The sequence below is a fragment of the Aulonocara stuartgranti genome, assembly GCF_965226115.1.
Source record: "Aulonocara stuartgranti genome assembly, chromosome: 23".
In the NCBI taxonomy this organism is placed as follows: Eukaryota; Metazoa; Chordata; class Actinopteri; order Cichliformes; family Cichlidae; genus Aulonocara; species Aulonocara stuartgranti.
Genome location: NC_138958.1, coordinates 5,265,011 through 5,289,221, shown reverse-complemented (window position 1 = coordinate 5,289,221; position 24,211 = coordinate 5,265,011). Strand labels below are relative to the sequence as shown.

Genomic DNA, 24,211 nt, shown 5'->3' with positions numbered 1-24,211 from the left:
TCAGCACACACTACTTATGCCCCCTCAAAGATCATTTCCATTTCATTACACTGCCACTCAGCCAGCTTTGTTTGGCTGAGCCTACATTTGCCTTTGAACATCAATGGCACCTTTTGTCTGAAACTGCTGTAACGTTTCCAGCAATGATCAGATAGCACTTCTGCTATTTTTATTTCTACATGTGGCACTGGCCCAGAAAAATAAGATCTGAGTTGATTAGTGAAGCCTGCAAACCCTTTGTGGTACATCTAAAAGGAGGCCTTCATCTAACAGTCTAAACAGCAGCACTGAAATATGCAGATACGATTAAATAACAGGCAGTCCGATTCATCCTGTTTAAGCACACTAAGAATACCAAATGTTTGACTGAAGCTTTGAATAAGTAAGGAGTCATTTTAAGAAGCATGTTTATTTTATTGCAACCGTCAAGTGTTTAGTTACTCCAAGAAGGTGAGAATATTATGGCTCCATCTCAGAGACCCCGACACGTCCGGACATGTCTTGGTTTCTGTGTCCTTTACACTCATTTTACAGTAAAACACATCTTTCAAATGTCTCTTCTTTAAACGTCTTCTGAAGAAGACAAAATGTTTCAGACACCACCCTGCCATTCAGAGGTAGGGGCTGCAGAGGCAGGTCAGTGCTCAGTGGAAATCTTTACATCATGATACCAGCAGACACGCGCACGCACACACACACACACTCATCCACAATAACACACTGTAGGTAGAATTTTTTTTGCTCGAGTAGCAAAAATATTAGAGTGATGAACAGACTGGCACAGTTCACATTGTATTCAGTATAGCGAATGAACACACTCACTCACTCCCACCCACACTCACACAAACCTGAATATGGCCAGGTAGAGTCTACTAACAGAGGTACTTTTCCGTAATTGAAGTCTTAGCATTTCCATCCAACGCTTATTCCCTCATTTTTCACTTAGATGAGTATCCCACAATCCACCATTTTCCCATCAGTCTAGAAGTCAGTTAATAAGGCGAGTTCGCTGTGTACGCCTCCAACAGCTCCAGCCAGGCTGAGGACCAGGAGGCAGGCAGGGTGCGGCTGGATCAATGTCCTCATGTCTGTGGAAGAAAAGCCGGTAGGGACCCTGGAGCCTGCAGCTTCCCTGCTGCACTCTGTCAATTCCACTCATCTCCTTCTACTGGTTCGCTCTCACCAAGCTCTCAGCTGAAGAAAAAAGTAGATTCTTTCACCCGCTGGAGATCAAAATCACCTGGAGAGGCAGGACGCAATGTGTCAGAGCACATTTAGTCACTGGACAGTAGTTATACAAATTATATGACCTACATAAAAACAAATAAATAAGTGCCACGCAGTATTGCTGCATTTGGTGGAAGAAAAAAAAACTGCTGTGTAACACTGATTTCTTATATTATTTAAAAAAAAGTGCAGACATCTCCTCCAACTGAATCATTCTCACAGAGCTAGTTTCCACGGGAACACATTAAAGGCAGCGTGAGCTATCATGTTTACTTTATTAAAGGAACATTTGTGAGCTACTTTTGGATTGAAAATTAAAATAAATGCATGAAGAACAGCAACAATTAGCTAAAGTTAAGCTGCTGTTATATTTGCATGATAAGGGAAAAGTTTAGCATCACAGCATAGCATTTGGTAATAAACCAAAATATTAGGTGCAATCAAAAGGTTGGGGGATCGAGCATATATAAATGAAGACCAACTTCTTGTAAAAGTCTGAGTCGTTTTTAGAACAGGTACCATTTTTAGCTCACTCCATTCAAGGTCCATTATGCCTCTTTGTACTATCTGCTGGATCCTCTAGGGCAGGGGTGGGCAATCTCAGTCCACGAGGGCCGGTGTCCCTGCAGGCTATAGATGTGTCCTCGAACCAACACAGCTGATTTAAATGGCTAAATTAGTTCCTCAACATGTCCTGAAGTTCTCCAGAGGCCTGGTAACGAACTAATCATGTGATTCAGGTGTGTTGACCTAAGGTGAGATCTAAAACCTGCAGGGACACCGGCCCTCGTGGACTGAGATTGCCCACCCCTGCTTTAGGGTGTCAAAACTTGAACTTGATTTTCATTTTCAGGAAGTGCTATGAAGTCAAGGAGGAGGAATGAGTGAACATTATGTTGGTGTGCCCACAAAACACAACCCATTTTCAGAGTGCTCTGTTCATGCTCTCAGTGGCATGCTGGCACACACCACAGTTTAGGTTGTTTCCACTAAATGTCTTCCCCCTGATGCCTCAGGATGTTACAGCATAACAGAGTCACCAAGTCAACTCGCATCCCAGAATCTGATTCACCATTGCAAATTTGGGTCTGTTTGAATGAGAACATTTATATTTGCTATCTGTAGGAGTTTGAAGACCATGGTGAAAACGCGACGAGAGCAAGTGCGGTCACTTCCTTCCAGTCAGCAACCAAGATGATCCTGAAGAGCAGATTGGCCAAATTTAAATCACATACTTTTTTAAAATTATTTTTAAGTGACTGCATAATACATTGCATAATCCAAATTATTAAAAATAATCTATGATTCATCCAAAATTGATTAAATCTGAGCAAACTGTTCTAAAAGACCAACTACAACCTTTATGCCACAGAAGAAGAGGAGAAAATTATTCTTTTAAGTGGGTTTTTTAAGTGAAACTTTAATGTTCAAATTGGAGGGCACAAGTAAATTTTCCATTACCACATGAATGCTAATTTTAGGTCTGAATGAGGTCCTGTCCTGCACTCTGTGCTTAGCCTTGTGTGCTCTGCCTCTCTGACAGTTAGGTACACCAGCAGGAGCTGCTGTATAAATTATTGAGGAAAGGACACAAAAAGTGAAGAGTGAAAAGGCTTATTATAGCTGGAACATGCTGACATCAAGTTAATATACTAACTGACTAACATAGATATCAATACAGTTTTTTGTTCCTTCATTCATGTTTGGATACTTGCTGCCCTCTTAGCAGGCATCCAAACTGCCCCATAAACTATGCATAATAATTTATTGTCTTTATTATGTTTTTCCTTCAATTATTGGCTCTGTCAGACTGATAATAAGACACTGCACCCACAACCGATTCATTGAATTGTATTCTTAACTCCAAGTCCAGCACACAAACAGAATAGCTGACAGCCATCATTATTCTCACAGACGGCCAATCAGTTATTCCCAAACTCAGACTCCAGCTGGTAAAACATTCACAGGTTATTGAGTTCTCTCTCCAGCCTTTTTTAAAACCCTAAATTTATAGTTGTAAATACACCTCATCAACTGATGCTCTTCATTAAACACACGTTGAAACCGGATAATCATACGTTTCGGATCCTTTATAGTAAAGATTATACTCCACATTCAGTGGGGCCTTCTATTGAAATGAAAACTGCGGACATGCGGGAAAACAGACGCCCGAGGTGCACACCTGACCGGTCTCAGCCACATAAGCTGATTATGCAGAGGAGGGACACAATTAACAGCAATCAATTGGTACAACCCAGCTGTCAGTGCCAAGCAGATCATAAGTGTACAAATGGAGATGGAGCAAGAGGTTGCATAACAGAAAAGCCTGCATCCACCTGACAGAGAGACAGAGAGAGAGACTGCCTCTGTGCACCACATCCATTTAGGAGAACAATGGATAGAAACGCAAATTACATCAAAAGGTAAAGTGAGGAAGCTGGACCTGCAAGTGGCCATGCAGGTTACGAAACACAATGACACAAGCTTATTAGTTTTTACTTATTATTTTTAGTTATTTAGTTTTTGAAAATGTAGGATACTCTAATCTGGGACCAAATCAGGCTATTTGACCAAGTCTGATATGTATGGACAATATTCAACACTAATCAGAATTATAAAGCAAGGAGGAAAATGCAGAATTGTGAATGGATCCAGTTCATACGGTCCACCAGTATTGCCCTTCTGCTAAGAGCTTTAAGGTATACCTGTACAAGTTCTCTTCTGCCCAATTAGGAACAAACCCCATCAGCCTGTACCTTGTCCTTGTAAACACTCCATCAAGTCCAGGTGTTTGGGAGCCACACAGCCTCATTCAAACTGACCTGTCTGGGGCACTTTGGCCAGCAGCATCATCAGCCTTCTATACTCCTGGTACTTTTTGCTCTTGGCTTCAGTCCTGCCACAAAGAGGAGAGTAATAAAGTTAACTCAGAGAAAAATGTGCTTTTGTCTCTATAGGAGTACAAAGTCAAAGGATTTTCAGCCCTCCTACAAACGCAGTTACCTGTTCTTTCTTCCTTATTAACAAAAATAAAACTAATTGAATATATAAATATGTTTTTTGGTTTAAAAATGTAACTACTGGGAAGAAGGTCTCATTGCCACCACTGTAAAGTCCGCTCTGTTTGTCTGTGCAGTTTTGTCATTCTGCAGATCAGTGTGAGAGCAACTTTATACTCTGCATAAAAACTCTACACAGCAAAGTACATTTGTGCACAGGTGAGCTGGGTTATTTTTTGATACTAGAAAAAAATTACTTTAACATTTTGATGAATAAAGAAACCCAAAATGCCTTTGTAGTTCCACATCTCCTCTTCTCTGACACATCCTAGAATGAAAAATGTGTTCGTGAAACTAGGCAGTAACAATGGTAAGAGAGACAAAGAAGGTGCAGTGGAAGTGGATGATGAGCATAACCCATCTTGAGGCGGAGGATAGTAAGACGGACATGGGGAGAGAGAATCATGTTGTATCTAATGTCATGTAGAAACTGTAGAAAATCTCAGTGCTTTACAAGGACACAAAGCCCTGAGATTAGTGGCTATAAAGCCCTCTTATGTTTGTCTAGCTTCTGTTTTATAACCTGTGCACATGTAGTAGCTGAATATGTTCAATCTGTGGTGGCACATATCACAAATATCATAAAAATCTCATTAAAGGTAATACAATCTAGCATAAACACAGACTCGTGAGAATGATGGCTTGTTATGTAAGAACAAGAGGGACAGACAGCAGATAGGTGCAACTAAGTATGAAAATATGAACTAGTAGCTATTACATAATATTTCACTGAAATGTTGATATTGTATGACAAATATTTTGCTGCCTGAGCAACCACAGTAGCGCTCCTGGGATCTGTGTGTATGAGCCCAGTCAAAAGTGCTCCTCCATGTGGGTGCAAACTCACAGGACTCCTGTGCAGTATTTGTAAAGCAGGAAGTTGGACAGCTCTTGAAGGATTGGCTGGCTGTGCAGGGCGACAAACTGTTCCCGACAAACCTGGCAGGAAGACGAGGCAGAGAGAAGTGCACTTTGAGTTAGTTCGGTTTAAACGTTTGACCGTTTGACTCTGGCTTGCTGACCAACTGAACAATGAATGGAGCACAGAAGAAGAAAAAAATCAAGGGATGCAACCAAATCTGGCAAATGGACCAGCTCCAAGAGCTGAAACAACTTTGCCTTGGCTGTATGTTTTCTCCATTTCTGCTTCAAAACCCATTTTTGTCAAATGTACTGAAAGAGAAGGTAGGGTGGAAAGAATTTATTAAAGAAGATAACAGGAAAAGATGAGCTGTGTTGTAATATTATTGCGTTAGTATTTCCATATTTATGCAGGTCTGGATATCACGCAGGTCTAATTAAAATCAAATTATTTTCCATAACTTGAAAGAACCCCATGATACACATTTGCTGGCTCGAGGTGACTTAATTTAATAGCTAATTAACAGTCATTCATGAGAAGATCATAGATCATCCAGCACAATATCACACGGAATCTCTACAGGCACGTCAAACTGCTTATCAGAGACCCTAAAACCTTTGCACCCTTCTGTAAATGCTGATATCGTACTGTGCAAAAGTCTTGAGCCACTCGTCATTTCTTTAGATTTTGTTGCCAAGGAGCCAAACTCTGTAATTTTCTTTAAAAAAAAAAAAAAAAAAAGGTCTTTGACTTTCCTTTGGACTCATTTTCAGTTCAGTCATTGTGCCGAAACCTTTTTAGAGGAACTTGTTTTGTTTGTGTGCTGCACCTTAACTCTGACCTATGAATCATTTCAACATAAAAAAGGCACCAATACTCAAGGGACGAACCTGTGTTATGTTGTTACACATAAAAATGTAGCCAGTTTGTTACGAGCAGCCTGTCACAAAAACATTTCTTCTTCCATTTCTTTGCTTGAACCTATGAAAATTTCCAAAGATAACACAATTTGACAACCATGACAGCATAAAGTTGCATTTTTGCACCAACATGGTGATTCCCAAAGAGCAGTTAGCTGAAAGCTAATATCGCAGCACACTGCACCATGCATCCTTAAAAAGATATCCAAGAAAACCAGAAAGTAGAAAACAAAGTGGAGGACAAAAACCAAACCAAAACATGTGTCAGGCCTAAACCTAGATCAAGCCTAGACCTTCAGCTTATTTATCTTCTCTAATGTTCAGTGAAAGCTAATCTGAAATCATCTCAGGGGAAGGGAGGCTGTCAAGAAGCCATTCTAAAGGAAGGGACATGGGGAGAAAAGACTGGTGTTTGCCAAATTACACAAGAACTGGACTGAAAATCAGCGATAACACATCTGATAGAGTCACGAATCCAGATTTGAAAGTTCATGGTTTAACTCCTCATCAGAACAAAATATATTAAAGTCAATATCAAATATTGACTTTCAAGCTTTTTAGGATTGTAAAAACTTTTTTTTGCCTTCTAAACTGTATTTGCATGTATGTTTGCAGATTAAGTGCTGTAACAATTTTCCTCACCATATATAAAGAAACGAAGAGTGGGTCAAGACTTTTGCACAGTACTGTAAATATACAGTAACATATACGGTTTTACTATCAGACTATTTCTCCCCCACATCTTGTTAAAAAAAATCCACACCACCTTTTTAAAGTTTATATGTCTGAACGTATCAGAAGAGCTAGAACTAAAGTTTCTTTCCTTTATGAGTTACCTTTATCAATTATGTTGTTTAAATCAGTTTCCTTAAACTTTTAATTATTGTTATCTGTGGGTGCATTTCACAGTGAATCAGAGGTGTACTCCACACCTCACCCAGCACTGATAGGATCCGTGCCCTTTTAATAGGATGCGCAGTCCAGAGAAATTGGCAGGTGAAGGAAGAATCAGTTGCCATTAAAACAAGGATCTACTTCGTGTGCTTAGGTGTTGACCAAGATATTTAATACCCTCCGTCTACTGCTGTGTTCAATTACCTGTGTAATGAGGAAGGCGTACACTCACACAGATGAGACGGAGAATATGCAAGGGAATAAATATAGTGAGAGGGAACTGCTTCATTGGTTCTAACTCCTCTGAGACTGGGTGAAGACATAAAATCCTGACTGCTCTGAAGCTACATCTACAGAAAATTGGGGCCTTATGGTAATTTGATCCATTTTATTCAATGCTGTGTCTCAGTCTGGGCCTGATGACTGAGTTTCAGCTGGCGGGGGCAGGCAGTCATTTATTCAGCACATCAGTCTGTCTGCTGGTGCTACCTGCAGCCTGTATATGTACAAAGCAGTGACAAAAGAAGTTTGTTTCACTGGCATCACCAAGCTGTTCTCCCAAAACTGAAGCACTAGTCATAGGTGCTGCACAAAATATTTTTATCACCTGCTTCGGCTGTAGAAATGCTAAAAGAAGCTCAGGTCTCAGTGATTTCAGAAACACAAAAACACTGCTCAGCTTCGACTAAAGAAAGCAAGACATAATCAGTGGTGTCATTTTTTAACTTTAATTAATCAGCAAAAGAAGGCAAGCACAAAACCCTGACTATACATGATCAAAACATGCTGGAAACAGCTGTGAAAAAATGAAGTAATCTGCACAGGCGGGAGCAAAAAAATGACTGCTTTAAAACATTACCTTGTTCATGGTGTCCACAGTGAGCGCATGCGTCCAGAAACAGTCATGAACTGAGACAAAAGTCAGACCAGAACTGAGAGAGGACAAGAAGAGAGGAGACAAAGGCATCATGACAGGTCACGTGCAGCAATTACATCACAGAAAAAGGACAAAAGAAAGAGTAGACAGTGGTCTATAAAAGGTAAGTGCACAGGACTTTATTAGAAACCTAGCAAGTCAACAGCAGTTATTCATTCAAAGCCAATTATAGTGTCATAAAGAGGGAATGAATTAACAGAATGCCTATTTGAGGTGATGAATGGACTTAATATGAGACTGCACTCCTATGGGATCATGCAAATACAGAGAGTGCCAATATCTGACTCTATAAAAATGATTCTGTAACACCAACAAAAAACGTAAAGAATCTTTTATTTCAGGCTTTTGACACATTACCTGTAGCAGTGGAGAGATGTCAGCATCATGTGTGTGGAGTCCAGAGAGTGAATGAAGTTTGGTGGAAAAGCATTCTTCTGTTTAACTGTGTCTGGTCTCCTGTGAAAAGACAGAGAACAAAGCGCAGACATATAATACCTTATATAGTTATTTTCTCTAATGGTTCCTGTACACAAGCTTGAAATGGCCTCATTATGAACCGTGCTCATAATTCCCCAGAGTGAGACAGTTACCAATCTATCATTTTTGTTTATGTTTAAGTCTTTGTAAAAATAAAACCTCATTTAAATCTTTCCACCATCCCCATCAATAGTGTCTCCTTGTGCACCTCAGGTTACTTCAGAAACTATGTGAGCTTTGCTTCATCGAAGATACGTTCCAATCACTTGCACGCACACATCTGCGAAGCAACAGGGGAAATTTGTGCAGACCCCAAACTCTGCATAAAACTTCACGTTAAGGATTTCACTGGTGTGGAGTAAGCGGAGACCCTGGCTACAGCTCAGAGACAAAAGTGGAGTTTTCCGTGGAATAGTCCTTCATGCCCAAGCCTGGAGGCAATACTCAAGTCAGGAGCATGACCCGGAGCAAGCCTTCTTGTTTTTTCCAACAGTCACAGGGTCAGAGTGTCCGTCCAGAGCTCTACTGTAACATCTTTAACTGTCTGACATATTAAGTGCCAAATGTCCCAGCCACTGTGGCCTTATCACATAACTACTTAACTATTGATAAAGTAAATGGGTACACATGGGTAGCCATGTAGGTCGAATATAGGTCGGTGTAATAGTCATTTACATTCTATACTAGTATAAGCTTCTTGTAAACAAGAATTTAATGTACAGTATATCAATAAAGACCAACTTTCCCACTGTAAAAAAACAACCTGTTTTATACTTTCTTGTGATAAAGAGAGTACACGCTATTTAACTTGAATGTTGACACATGCTGTCTGTGTGTCAAGGATCATTATTGAAGTGACTGCTGTTGCTTCAGGTGTGTAAATGTGAGACTAACTTTAGAGAGCAACAATGATCCTGCTGTTATATCAATGTGGAGGCATGGAGCTTGCTGCAGTTCACCAAATATGACACACACTGAAACTTTGTTTACAACAGCGTCTTTTATATTTAGATATCTATAAAAGTATAAGGTGCACAGTCTATATGCATGTGTCCAATCCTTGTGTGCACATTGTGTGGATATGTGGGGAAATGTTGGGCGTTCAGAGGTTTGAGGGAGAATATTTGGTGGAGATGTCATGGTATGACACGGTACACTTTAATGCAGCACACTGTAAAGACAGGAGGAGGAGGGGGAGTTTTTCAGGCCCAACTACAAAGTCTTTGATCTACAATACATGTCCTTGTCCCCAAAATGAAATTCACTTAAAACAGTTTTGAGCTCACTGAAGAAAATCCAGCATGTGGTCAGATGGAGACTAAAAATGAAAGCTGTGCTCAAAGTAATGCAGTGCTGTTCGATGAGACAGCCATTAAGGGGAGGTCTACCAGAATGAAATCACATATGGCTAATAGATTTGTAGGTGGAGTCACTGTACATTATAATGGAACCTTGTGCTAACCATTATGGACTGTTAGATCAGAGGCTGAAAGATAAGGAAGCCATAATGCCCATTAACAAGTTGACATTCTGATCCAAGAGTGTTCAGTGGTCTTTATTACATTAGTACTAATGACCAATGTTGGACCTCTATTTTGAACTACACATCTGTGGTTCACATGTTGACCAAATCTATCCGCATTCATACTGAATGAGTGATAAATAAAAACCTGCCACGGTACAGAAAGATGAAGGCTGTGTTGTCTTTAGGCCAGGCTTAACTTCCATTAACTTTATAGTTACTGAGATTATTTCTTCAGAAAACCTTATCAATGAAATGTCATATTATCTTTTTCGCCAGACACACGCACAGATTGGAGCTTAAGAACTGTGTTTTATTTAAACATGTCTTTAATTAGAGCAGGGCGATATGGCCAAAAATATTTATCACGATATATATTTGAAAATTTGCGATAACGATATAACCGACGATATAATTGATGCGAGACAAAATACAACTCCACAACATTACTAGCGCAAAAAGACAACCTTCCATTTATTTTCACTTAAACAAGAAGCTGGTTTTTATGTACATTAAAGCTTTATAAAAATGTAACAGTGCAAATGCAAATTCCTTGCTGAAAGTTTAACCAAAAGGCATTTCCAGTAGAAATGGGCTGACATATCCTGAGCATAACCATGTATAATATCCACTGAAGTTAAAAAGAGGTGCTTTGCAACATTAAACTGCAGTGTGCAGTACGCATTTTTCGGACCATAAGGTGCACGGGATTATAAGGCACATTAAGCGAAACAAAGCAGTCAGATAAATCAAACTTTATTAAACTCATTCTTCTTGCTTCCTCCACTTCTGTACCATTGATTCATTAATGTTGAATTCTCTGGCAGCTGCTCTATTCCCATGTTGTTGCAGTATATTAATGACTAACCTCGTATTGTGGATGGATTATCTCAGTTGTTCTCCTGACTGAAGTTTGGTCCGTTTACAACATCCTGCCATGCGATTGCATTTGTCTCTAACCATGAAGAACCTTCACGTTAACTTTTATAAGTGGAAAAGTGTTAGTGTTCGTCCTCCAGCTTCACTGTTTATGTTATGCTAACATAGCTGTGTCGCTAGCGATCACCACATCATTATATACCAGCTAGCCCAACTTCAGTAACCCTACAAACGTCAATGCTGTTTAGTTTCCTGTCTTCATTTATGTTGGAAGTGATAGCAGAGCTGCACGTTTGATTTTTTTCAGAAATCTCTCTGTCAGAACATGCTATATCATGCTTAGGTAACTAGCGAAACTAGCGAGCTAACTTCCGCTAGCTTCCTGCTAACTTCTAACTCCGTTAAATGTAATAACTTTTGTTTTCATGGATGCCTGGAAGTTAAACTTTATAGTTACACCTGGTAAAGCAGCAATGCTGATCGTTTTATTAAAGATGAAAGAATTTAGACAGTTTTTAACTCTAAGTGATGCTGCAGTGTTGTTTGACCTGAAGCATACGGAGTTTAGGACCCAAATTACTCCCAGATTTAAGAGCATCTTAGTCCGACAAATATGACAATAACAACGGCCGCTTGCATGTTCTGCAAAAAAATGTGCTTTGTCGTGTATCTGACGGACAAACACCAAACCAGTTCCACATCACTGAAGTTGCACCATTTTTACAAACCAATTCTGGTTCATCTGTTTCACTCAACAATCGGCCATGTGCGTATGAAAACAAAGGCACTGCGCATGCGCGTTTTACTCCCATTCTATCGCGATATTTCATTTTCCTATCGTTGCCTAACATTATACCGGTATTACCGTGAACGGTATAATATGGCCCAGCCCTATCTTTAATTGTCCACGTTTTTTTTTTTTTTTTTTTATAGGTCGAGAAGTCTAATAAACTTTATTTGATTATGGACAATAATGTCCAGCTAATAAAAATCAATGTAGGAGGAAGAGCACACATGAATTTATTACTGTTAATGGATGCATCGCTAAGATTATTAGTCATAATTGAGCTATAAAAGTCACACTGTGGAATAAAGCCCTGCTGTGTGGACGGATTTCAACATCAATATTTATTTTGTGCTATGTGATCTCCGGGGAGCAGCCTGCTTTATGCTTACAGAAGTAATACAAATGCAATGCTGGTGATTCTGATGATGAAATTGGTGGTTAAAAAACATCCTGCCAATCTGCATCCCCTGTGTTCCCATTACCCTGTGCCTGTGCCATTCAAATCCTCTGGGCTGCCACAGATGACAACATTCTAATGGGAATGCAGAAAGAGCACAGACAGCCTGAGCCAAAGCTAAATCAAACACACAGGCATAAACCATGACTGTCTCGGTCAGTCTTCTTTTCCGTCTGTCCATTTTTCTTTTGGCTTGGAAATGTAGACTTACCAAGTGCTTTCAGTTCTGCTGTTTGAGCTTTAAGCTCAGCAAAATCAAGATTTCTGGACATTTGTTTGCAAGCTCGCTTGCGTATCAGTGCACAGAAATTTTTTTTTCTTTTTCCTCACATGCACACATACACAAAAAACAAAAATGTCAGATTTAAATCACATAAGCCTAACAGAATGTAAAGGTAGACAGGGAGTACTCTGAGTCTCTGAGGTGAAACTGCTCTCTCTACAGAGCAAACAAGCAACTCTTATAGGGCTTGAATCAAAAAGACTGTATTTCACAGCACAGGCCTGGATTAACAACACCTGTTTTTTTAAAAGAAAAAAAGAAGACTAAAGGAAAAAGCAAGAGAACTGAGAAAAAGCCATCAGTACTCCCTTACTACTGCGCCTTCTTAAAAACGATACTGCTGGATCAGTTTACCTTAAGGAGATCATGCAAATATGTGTGGTTCTGTGTATCTGTGTGTGTGGAGTGAAAGGCCAAAGAAAATCACAATGGTTGTGTGGAGTCTGGCTCAGAATGTCAGCTTGCTTCCGCTGACAGCAAATCTCAAGTTTCGGACTGAACTCTTTCCTCCCTCTGACTTCTTCTAACCCTTGCCCTGTTTTGATATTCAAAGGACTGGATCTGTGGTGTACTGTAGATGTCAGACTGAGGAGGATGGCTGTCAGTCTTTGTCATCTGTGTCTCCAGTGCTCTCACTCTGTCATTCCTAGACTCCATTGCTGTCTCTCACTCTGTCTCCTTTTGTTCTCTGCTCACCTCTCTGTCTTTTCTTTAACCTCTCTATCCACACATTTCTAGCTCTTTGCAGTTTTGTAGATGGCAAAAAGAAATTTAGTGATAATTCATCTTTCAACATGTTGAATTCATTGGCATGTTATAGCTCAACCTCTCTTGGTAAATTCATCAGTACCAGAAGATGAATGTTTGGCTTTAAAGGAGTGAAGCCAATTTACATTTAAGAACTATTAAATTTCAACATTGAAATTCTAGTCATGAAGACAGTTATTTTGCTGTATGACAATTGTATAACTCAAATTTAACCCTTAAGTAAATTTTAAAAAGCATTTTTCAGGCTGTGTCACGCAATCTTTAATGTAGAGTACTATGCAAAAGTTCATTTTGCCTCCAAAAAAAAAGAGACTTGTAACTTTTTTATAGTGGTATCGAGCAAAACTTCTCTAGGCTTTCTTTGGGTATCGGCTGCCTGACCATTTTCAGAGGAATATTTTATTCATTGTAGGGCTGCACGATTTTGCATAAAATGAGAATCACGATTTTTTGGCTTAGAATTGAGATCACGATTCTCTCACGATTTTCTTTTCCAGTATAAATATTTATTGCACTTATTAACTGCACATCAACTTCGTAACAGTTGAGACTGAACATAAAAACAATAAATAAACATAAAAACAACAAATGTCTCACGTTTTGTTGTTGCTGCAAAATGTTGTACTGCTTGAAATTCCGTCTCCACCGTTGCTCGACACTGCGTGTATAGAGCAGGTAGTGCAACAATAGAAAAATAGTTGCGGGACGGCACTGTGTAGCGTTTGTCTAGGGTGTTGATCATTTTCCTAAATCCCTCGTTTTGCACAGTGTTGATGGGAGCCATATCTTTGGTCAGGTGATAAGTGATAGCCTCCGTAATTTCTTTGTGCCTGCGGGAGTTCGACAGGTATAGGGAAGCGCTGTATAAGGTTCCCGTTATTGATGTTTGGGTGGTTGACCGGGACAGATTTTCTCCTGCCACTTTCTCGTCATCCCTGACGTGTTCTCCGTTGTTTTTTCCCTGCTAATGTTAGCATCACACGGCACAGCTTCTGTATCACGTTGTATAAGGCTCCGCCCTTGTCATTTGTTGAGCAGGAAGAGTGAGCGCTTGTTTTCATGCAGAGTACGTCCCGGATCAAAATGCGGTACAGTCGTCGTCGTCTTTTTTTTTTTTTTTTTAAATCGTTGTCATTTGGAAATGAGATCGCACATAAGTATGAATCGAGATCGCGATTTTCTAACGATTAATCGTGCAGCCCTAATTCATTGTAAAGTCAGACTGGCCACTACAGGTCTTATGGAGTTATGAATTAAAATGTTAATTTTTTTTGTTCAAATCATTATCAATATTTACAAAGGAGAGCATGGGAGAGGTGCAACATCGAGTAAAACACTATGCAGGTCTTGTTGTGTTTTGGAGCTTTACAGCCAATTGTGTTGGGGTTGTTGTCAAATCTGACGTAATTATGATTTACTGATCCACCACACGATACCATGTGGAAAGCTTCTGATTGGCAACATTTGATTTTTCAGCGGGGTAACTATCATATACACACTGCCAATGTAGTAAAAGCATACCTTTAAGAAGAAAACACATGCTTACCTAAGGGAGTTCAAGCTGTGCTGGAGAATAAAGGTGCTAATACCAAATATTGATTTTCGAATTGTGCAAACTCTGTTTTTTCCTTATATACTGGATTTCCATGTATGTCTGAACATATTTCAAACAATTGCTGTACCCGCTTCCCATTTCTTAGAACAATATAAAGAAATTAGGTGTGGTTAAGAACCTTTGCACACTACTGTAAAAAGTGCCTCTTATTATAGAAAAATAAGTGGAATATATTTCACCATTTCTCACATGTTAATGCTTTCTTATCTTGACTGACAGATTTTGTAGCCTGTGCAGCCTCTTCTTATTGCATAATCCCATCTTCTTCAAGTTAATAAGGTATTGAGCCAGTTATTTGACTTTCATTACTAGATCTATAAATGAGGCTTTGTGGAAAGTGGCCTGAACTTATTTTTCAACTCATTTCGATCTCAGTTCCACTTATAATTGAAACAGACAGTGTGCTTTCAAACTATGCTTTCAAAGAGGTTCCTAAAAACCTCTGATGCCATTTTCTACTTTATGACAAATGCGAAGATATTTCAAAGTCTGAGTATGCAATTAGTGAAAACAGCTACAGGAGACAGTGTGGCTGAAGTGCCTCGAAGTGCAAGCTAACGGCCCCAAGGGAGCTCTAATTTCCACATTTCTTTACCTCTATAAGCTAACAAGAGATTTGTCGAGTAGTCTGAAGGTACATTTCTAAAATTTGTGACTACAAAAGTCAAAGGCAACCAAAAGAAAGAAAGAAAGAAACAAAGAGCCTGAAGTAATTACCCGCATTGTGTTCTTGTTCTAGGTCAATAATGGACCTTTCAGCTGAAGACATCAATGGGGTCACTTTACATATGCTGTGGGTCAGGGTTAACAACGCAAGAGGAGAAACTGACAGAAACAGGAGAACTTACTCTTTGGTGTCGTGGCTTATCTTGAGGTTTATGTGCTGCATGGTACTCTTCAGCTGGAGAGACAAAAGGAAAAGACAGAGTCAAACTCTTAAATGATACTGGAATTCTGCACAAGATGTTCCTCCTGTATTGGTCAGGCTCTCATTTAAATCTAGTTGTTTAATGGACATTTCAAAAACTGAGAAAAAAAAATAAACAAAACAAGGTAAAGGGCTAATGATCATCCCTCTCTGAACTAAAATTGTTTATAGTAGACGCTAGAGCAGGGCGATATGACCAAAAATATTTATCACGATATACATTTGAAAATTTGCGATAACGATATAATTGACACTAGACAAAATACTTTACAACTCCACAACTTTATTAGTGCAAAAAACAAACCATCAATGTATTTTCACTTAAACAAGCAGCTGTTTTTATGTGCATTAAAGTTATATAAAAATTCAGTGCAAATGCAAATTTCTTGCTGACAGTTTAACCAAAAGGCATTTCCAGTGGAAACTGGCCGACATATCCTCAGCATAACCATGTAGAATATCTACAAAACTTAAAAAGAGGTTATACACACACACACACAATACAGTAATATTATGTTGAAGCGCAGTACGTATCACTCCGCGAGGCTCCTGCCAACGATAGCCGTAATGCTCCAACAATCCATCAAGCGGTGCGGCTTCATAGCTTAGCAAAGTCGTACTAAAGCATTTGACAGATTTTCGAGCGCCGTGTACCACATAAAATCATTTCGAGGTCAGTAAACACAACCAGAATTCATACATAAGACACACGGGATTATAAGGGGCACTGTCGATTTTCAGAAAAATCAAAGAATTGATTTTAAGTGTGCCATATTTTCCAAAAAACACGGTAATAACGACGGCCCGCTAGCATGCGCTACCAAAAATAGTGCTTTGTTGTGTATCTGATGGGCGAAAGCTAAACCAGTTCCACACCACTGAAGTTGCAGCATTTTTACAAACCAGTTCTGGTTCATCTGTTTCATTCAACGATCCGCTTTCGCCCTTCTCATTCTCCGCCATGCTTTTTCCGCCATGTGCGTATGAAAACAAAGGCACTGCGCATGCGCGTTTTACCCATATTCTATCGCGATATTTCATTTTCTTATCGTTGCCCAACATTATACTGGTATTACCGCCCAGCCCTAGTAGACGCCCAACACCCTGACCTGATTATAGGCTGAAAATGTCATTATTCGCCACCAAAGGGTTTAATAACACATAGAATAGTTTCAGACATTAACTGCTTATTTAGATCAATGAATACATGGAGCGGTACAGATACTCCACCAAGAAGAATTAAATTAAAATATCTGTGGTTTTTGTCTACAGTTAGGATTTTAGTGGTCCAACCCCACAATAAGATTGATTTTTAAAAAAACAAAAACAAAACAAAACAGGGATCGATTCCAGTGAATCCAGCATTCACTTACACACACAGGGACAGGGGGGGAACATCTAGAAGTTGCATTTGTATAAGAGATTGAAAAGAGAGCCATAGTAGAAAAAATGTAATTAAATTGAACTGTGCACTGTGGGTAATGTAGGCTTTGACTCCTTAGATATCCATCATGAGTCCAATACTCATGTATGAGCCACCAAGAAGTGGCTTCCATAGGGCTATTATCCACTTAACCCTAATAAATAACTAGGAAACCAAATTAAAAGGAAGGATAAATGAAATGCAGCATTACTCAGGCTTTTACTCATAGTTATTGCTGATAGAGAGAAGACTTGGTCCCTGTAAGATTGGAGTCCATCCATTTAGCTGTGCCAAACATGTATATCAGGTCAGTCTTTCCGTGACCCTTGGAACCATGCCTGGGTGGGAATGAAGGGTACTATCAAGAAAGAGATACTTCTAGGAACAGGCAACCACACTGATGAATTTGCTTGCCTTGCACTGAGCCTAAACTAATGTTATTTTATTCTTTTCACTGTTGGAATGGAGCGTTGATGCTGGTTGATGCCATTTATTACCTTCAGAGTGAAACACATTTATCTGTACTAAGAGTAGTCCAAGTGCTTTTAATGTCATCGCATATCATTTTCACTGTTCAGAACAAGTTGAACTCACAGCATTATGATTGAATGGAAAATGTGTTTGAGTTTGTTTGTTCCCAATAATTAATGAGCTCTCATTAAAACAAATTTGCATCCATTTCCTTGCTTTTTAGGTCAACACGTGGACTGCAACACAAACAGGCAAATAATAATCATCAAATCCATGTTGAGTAGCATGATGGCTGAGTGATGAGCCTTTCAGTTTGGGTGGCTTAGGTGTCCATTAGATGGATGCTTCTATCAGTCACCGGCTGTTTTTGACTCACCGTAAAATCTGTTTTGTCAAAATTTGTTTCTGGATTGGGTCAATCGTTTCATCCGTTTTACTCTTCATAAGATAACTTTTTCAAAGTGGTGGAAACACACTGTGTAAAATGTGACTCCAGTGATCTGCACATCAGTTACAACTAATTACGTTAACTGGCATCAGGCTAGTATAAACTGGGTGTAAAAATAGCATTTCAAGACATGAGTTTTATATAATAATAATAATACTAATATATAGAGTTCCTTTAGCATAAACGCTATGATCTGTGTGTCTTTTTCAGGCAAGGCCTTTTGTCACCAACACTACGCTAAACCAGATTCTACACTTACCACAACACCGTGGCATGAAGTAAGGGTTCAGATACAAAAACTGGAGTACCTGCACATTGAAACATTGAACACTGTAATATGAAAAATTAGCATGATGCTGCAATTGCAAAAAAGCGGAAAGTTCTGTGGCTCATCTACTAACAATATGCTAATTTATAAACAAGGACACGGTCAGTTAATTTCAACAACCACCAGAATTCCATCAAGAGCATTACAAATTAGTGAGCCAAAAATAAGCAGACCTGATTAGGTAAAGAATAGCCTAATAATTAAAATATTACAGAGTAAGTGTAGGTATTCTACATGTATTTCTCTCTGAAAACTCAGATGAATGAGAAGCAGCTGAAGGACAATCAATAAGCTTTTACGGACAAACTCTTGTGTTGGAAATTGCTGGGGGCTGAGTGTGGTGTTTATCTAAAGGATAGATACATTATTACAAACTTTTCCATCATATAAACCTGAAAGCTGTTTGTAACAGCTGACCTGGACAATATGTAGAAGAGCACAAAACATTATTGATAGTCAGATCCTAAGCCCTTGGTGTGTTAATGAAGATACTGTTACCATGCCGCATGCATAAATGCACAGATCGCCCCTATTTTCATTCACTCATTAAAAGTGGCATTTCAGTATAGTACATAATGGCTTCAATAGATAAATTACAGAAAAAAGAAACATGAAAAGTTGCTGTGTGTGTGCACACTGCTGAGAAAAGATTTTCTATGTCTGTGTGTGTACAGATCTCTCCTCGTGGTAAAAAGTAACCTGGCTGTCTGTGAAACAACACACGTCCTTGTAGGTGTTTTGTTTTGGGATACTCGTCCTCATTCCCTTTCATGCTATGTTAAGTTTAGTTCAATTCATATAAGTTCTCCTTCGGTTAACCAAAAAACAGTAATACTGAGGGCCAAGTATATGTGAGGATGATGGTGAGGACTCAGTGAAGAGGCACAGGGCTTACATCCAGGATGCACTTGTTCATCTTTCAAATATTTTTCCCCAACTTGCAGTAAATTGTGTGCTGTAAATAACCAGCCACAAAAATGCTTGTTGCAAAATTGATACTGCAAAGTAAATCCTGACAGAAGCTTTTCATAGGCAAAAGTGGGTTTCTTACTGGAACAGAACCTTAGTAAATCTGACCCATAGTGTGCTAATAACAAGAAAGCCCTAAACTGTTACGCAGCTGAAAAATGGGGGAACATTTTACTTTCAAAAACTACAACTGGTCTCCTCAGATGTTTTTAAAGGATGTGAGACACAACAAGTCCTTTTCTACCAAGCCACATTCATACAAATCTGCTTATTTTAAGCCTTCAAAGACTAAATATCACACCCATCTCTGATGGATGCATTTGGAACTTTGACGCCCCAGAGGAACTCGGGATTGAACTACTAGTTAACTTCTAGTTAACGCACAAGGTTGAATCACAACCGCACAGCATCCCAAGCTTGCACAAATGACTTCTAAAAGAACCACAGCATGACCACTGCCATTATGACACCCCTAGGAGACTTAAATAACCGCAAGTCAAGTGTTAATGGACAACTCCATTATCTGATGCAGCTTGCTTCTCTTCTCAATGAGCACTGAGGACTCACAGGGGTGCACATCTCTCTTTTAACTATTCCCAATTCAGCTGTTTGTTTTTTTTCCCCATGAGTCTATAATTACCTCCTGCAAAGCAAACATGTCATATGGTAAGCTCTCTAGGGTCTGGTGGAAAGGTGACGTGGTTTATATGCTTCAGTTAGTGGCTCTACTGCATTTAAGGATGGTGAGTAATGAATGACAGAATCAAACGATTATGAATGAAGGCTTGTGGAACAGATGTGCACTGCATCCCTTTACTTTCTGCAATGGTTGCCACATCATCAATCATCACTTTAGGGGGACTTGTGAGGGAACATGTTTAAGGAAAGGAAAGGAGAAACTGACATGGATGTGGCGAGAGAGAAAGAAATGGAGGTTACCATCGATGTGAGTAATGGACTGCCACGCTGTTAATGAGGTCACTACCAAAAGCCATAACCTTCATTTTAATGTATACGTGTGTGATTTGTGTACAGGACCCGACTGAAACCCTGGATGTGATTAATGAGATCTCGGCCAGTCCTGCTGTGTGTCTGTGGGGAATAAGGTCCTGTAGTCTAAATCACGTCAGGGTTGTGGTGCAGATGGTCATGGATACAAAAGCCATCAGTAACTACATAAAAGCCAAGAGGGGTATTCCTATTCATCACATGATGGTTTATAACACACACCTTATTTTTTAACACGCCACCTTTCTCTGCTGTTGTGTATCCTCTGGGCCTCTCCCTTCTCCTCCAGAAGACCGATGAAAACAGCTGGAGACTCACAATCTCACACCGCCCCCCTAAGCAACACTTTCACTGACCTTTTCCAAATCTTCTTTCTTACAAACTTTTTTTTTCTGCCTACCTCTGGGGGGTGTCTTTGATACTCAAACTGCATTTATGATTTCACCCCAAAATGCCACAAGATTCTGCACATTCAAGGAAACATCATGCTTCTCCTGGGAACAGCATTTCTTCTGTTCCAAAGCATGAGGAGGTATGGAGGGCATCACATCGACATTTAGAGATAGTTCACCAGAATCTGAATGAAAAGCCAACTTATTCTGTGCAGACCACGTGTTTTTCAACTTTTGAGAAAACGTGCTTATATTCAAAAGAAAAACAAGCTTCACAGACACAGCCTACCATCTTTTCATTACTAGACAAGTGAGAACAGAGAGGTAGAAGTGAGAACACATACCAAGCTCATAGAAATCTGGCGAGTAAATCAGGAAAAAAAAAAAAACTTAAGGCGAGCCAAAAGATGGCAAAGGCTTGCAAACAACCAACCAAACAAACAGAAAGCTATAAAAAAAATGACCACCAATGTGCATGTATCTCACTCTCATATCAGGGAGCAGGGAATCTTTTACATCTCTGTGCTTGGGGCCCACTGTCTCATAATCCATCCATGACCGATTTGCTAAAACTTTTATTCAAAGGGATTAGCTCCGAGGGTTTGTGACCCATTACATTTAGTTATTTATTAGCACTGCACTATTTCTGTATTGCTATAGGCCACCACCACTGTACTTTACTCTTTAGTACTGTACAAAAAAAGAAATTATGCACAGTGCCCATCAGCATTCACCACCAAAAACCAAAGTAACTGATTCTTTCCGCATAGAGGACATTAGATCACATGCTTTTAGTCACCCTATAAACTCAAAATCCAGTCAAATCCAGCCAATCCAGCTGATGATTCCCTCGTGTCACCATCCGCAGCGAGTGAGATTTCACTGTAGCTGTGTTGGGAGAGGGAATAAAAATAAACAGGGTATCTAAGCCAGAGTGACCTATGATCCGATTAGTATCTCCCAATCCTGTTAGGCTGCCTCCCTGATGTATGTTCATGCTTCATTCAGCTACTCTATCCTACTCCAATTTCCTCACCTTCCATCAGCCATGGAAAATCCTTGATTACAAAGGTCAGCATTTGTATCCCAACTCCGTATGCACAGGGAAAACCAACAGAAATGAAGCAATGTACACACATGCATGCGCGCACACACACACACACACACACACACACACACACACACACACACACACACTCTGATGTTATGCCACTGTAGCTACTGTCTCCCCAGTTATTGGTTTTCTCATTGTGCATTATACTTCATCTTTCCACTCTATCTAGAGTCTAATTACTAATGACCCTCAAAAACACAGTGGCCTTGGATTTAAGAGGCAGAGAGGAGACTGGGAGATTGAATTTAATCCAGCTATGCAGAGAAAAGGTGACCTTTCTGCAAGTTAGTTTCATTTTTGTTGCTCAGTGATGCAACTGGATTAGTGAGTTATTGTAGGGGGTGAAGAAAGCTATCTGTGAAACATAAGCTAAGACCTCAATCAGCCATGAAGTTATCTTTTCATTCATTTAGGCCTTGAAAAGAAGCACAGCTAATCATTTCCATTGTCCCTGTTGGACACTAAAAGAAGCAGATCAAATCAGGGGAACGTGTCCTACTACACCAACAGAGAGAAAGAGATGCACCCTCAGGGGACTAAACCATCTGTCACCCTCGCTCTCTTGCACCTGCTCATGAGGTGTCACTCCCTTTCTAAGCTAACCTTATGCTTGATGTCATACTAAAAGAGCACTAAAAGAGCAGGCTGCATGCTGGGCAAGCCCACAGCTAGCTCTCTGATTGTACTTGGCACACACTACATGTCTGTCTCCACCTTTCACCTTTCACTTGATTCATAAACAGGAATGTTAGCGGTCACAGCGGTTTTTATATAATCAACAGCACAACACCTATAAGTACACCGCAGTGTTGTTGATTATATAAAAGCCACAGATATGTTCTCTGTATATGATACCGCCAGGATCTCCATAGTGATTCTGGGGAGCTCCATTAAAGTTTGTCCGCTCACAACAATTACAATATTCTATCAGCAGCATTATGATGGCCTGCTTCTCTAAACAAACAAACAAACAAACTAACAAACAAACGCTAACAAAATCCAGGTTGTTTAAAACCGGTTAAAAGCCAGGGTACCTTTAGTACAGGGTACTTACTATAAATACGTGTAAATGCTTATTCAGCTCATGTGTTAAGCCAATGACAAACCAGGTTCATTTGAAATTCCATAAAGTCCAACTAACCTAAAGACCTTTATACATCAATGAAATATTAGTCAGAGCAAAAATACAATGATGGATCAAAACTTACATGTGACAAACAAAATAGGACAGAAGGTTTCAATAAATGCTTGGTATGTCAGAGAAAAGTTAACACTTTGTTCTCTAACTCGTGTCAAAAGTTGTGTAAAGTATGTAAATGGCCTGCATTTGTATAGCGCTTTTCTAGTCCATAGGACCCCAAAGCGCTTTACACTACATTCAGTCATTCACACACACATTCACACACTGGCGATAGCAAGCTACATTGTAGCCACAGCTGCCCTGGGGCTCACTGACAGAGGCGAGGCTGCCGGACACAGGCGCCACCGGGCCCTCTGACCACCACCAGTAGGCAAACATGGGGTTAGTATCTTGCCCAAGGATATTTGGGATGCAGCCTGGGATCGAACCACCGACCTTCTGATTAGTGGCTGACCTGCTCTGCCACCTGAGCTACAGCCACCCCAAGTATGTGCTATGAAAAGGTCAATTGTAGATGTGTGGAGAAACCAGCGAAAGCTGAGATAAAGAGAAGAAAGACAAACAAGCCAAGATACAAGAAAACAGCATAAAGGTCAGGTGGTGAATTTCTCAAAACATAGTGAAATGAAGACTGGAAATGAATTGGCTCAGCTGTCGGAATAACCATGAAGAGAAGCGATACACAGTCATCAAGTAAGAAACAGATTAACATAACTAACCTTATGAAATTTCCCCTTGTGGGACTAATAAAGGTATATCAATCAATATCAAAACATACAAGGCCAACAGAGATAACAGGTATTGTCAGACACAAAGAAAACTGCCACTAATGTTACTACTTAAGCAACAGATATCATGTTAAAACTGCAATAGATTGGTGAGAGACAGAGAGGAGGTTAAAGAGCTTCCACGTTTGTCTTAAGGTGAGACTTACCACTTGGTTGCGTGTGCGGTGGTACGGTTGAATGATGGGTAATCCCAGGGGTGTCACCCATTGCACAGTGTGACCCGACTTAGAGATGAGCCTGGCGCTCTCAGTCAGCCAGTCCTGTAACAAATGGATTCAATCAGAGGTAACATGAAGGGACACAGTGATAGAAATATTTAATATTAGTCAAGAATGCGTGTGTGACATGCTTGTATGTTTAGAGCATGTTACTGACAAGAGTGCAACTAAATTTAAATCAGGTTAAATGAGGTTGATGGAGATTTCAGGTTCGGCTAGACAGGGCTAAGACACCAATGCTATCTCTGAGCCTCCAAGTAGGCACACCTGTGGTATCAATCCCAAAATCCAACGGA

At 39.8% G+C, this 24,211-nt stretch overlaps 1 protein-coding gene across 2 annotated transcripts in view; it reads right to left on the bottom strand.

Moving 5' to 3' along the window:
• Positions 1 to 393: 393 nt before the first annotated feature.
• The window catches only part of polrmt (polymerase (RNA) mitochondrial (DNA directed)), a 55,980-nt gene continuing 32,162 nt past the window's right edge, over positions 394 to 24,211 (bottom strand). For both annotated transcript variants that reach the window (XM_082523970.1, XM_082523971.1), the window contains exons 15-21: positions 23,844 to 23,957; positions 15,536 to 15,588; positions 8,257 to 8,355; positions 7,822 to 7,894; positions 5,134 to 5,225; positions 4,050 to 4,123; positions 394 to 1,240 (exon numbers count right to left, since the gene is read on the bottom strand). In XM_082523970.1, the coding sequence (XP_082380096.1) occupies positions 1,191 to 1,240; positions 4,050 to 4,123; positions 5,134 to 5,225; positions 7,822 to 7,894; positions 8,257 to 8,355; positions 15,536 to 15,588; positions 23,844 to 23,957 (555 nt within the window). In that variant the 3' untranslated portion in view covers positions 394 to 1,190. The remainder of the gene's footprint in view (positions 1,241 to 4,049; positions 4,124 to 5,133; positions 5,226 to 7,821; positions 7,895 to 8,256; positions 8,356 to 15,535; positions 15,589 to 23,843; positions 23,958 to 24,211) is intronic.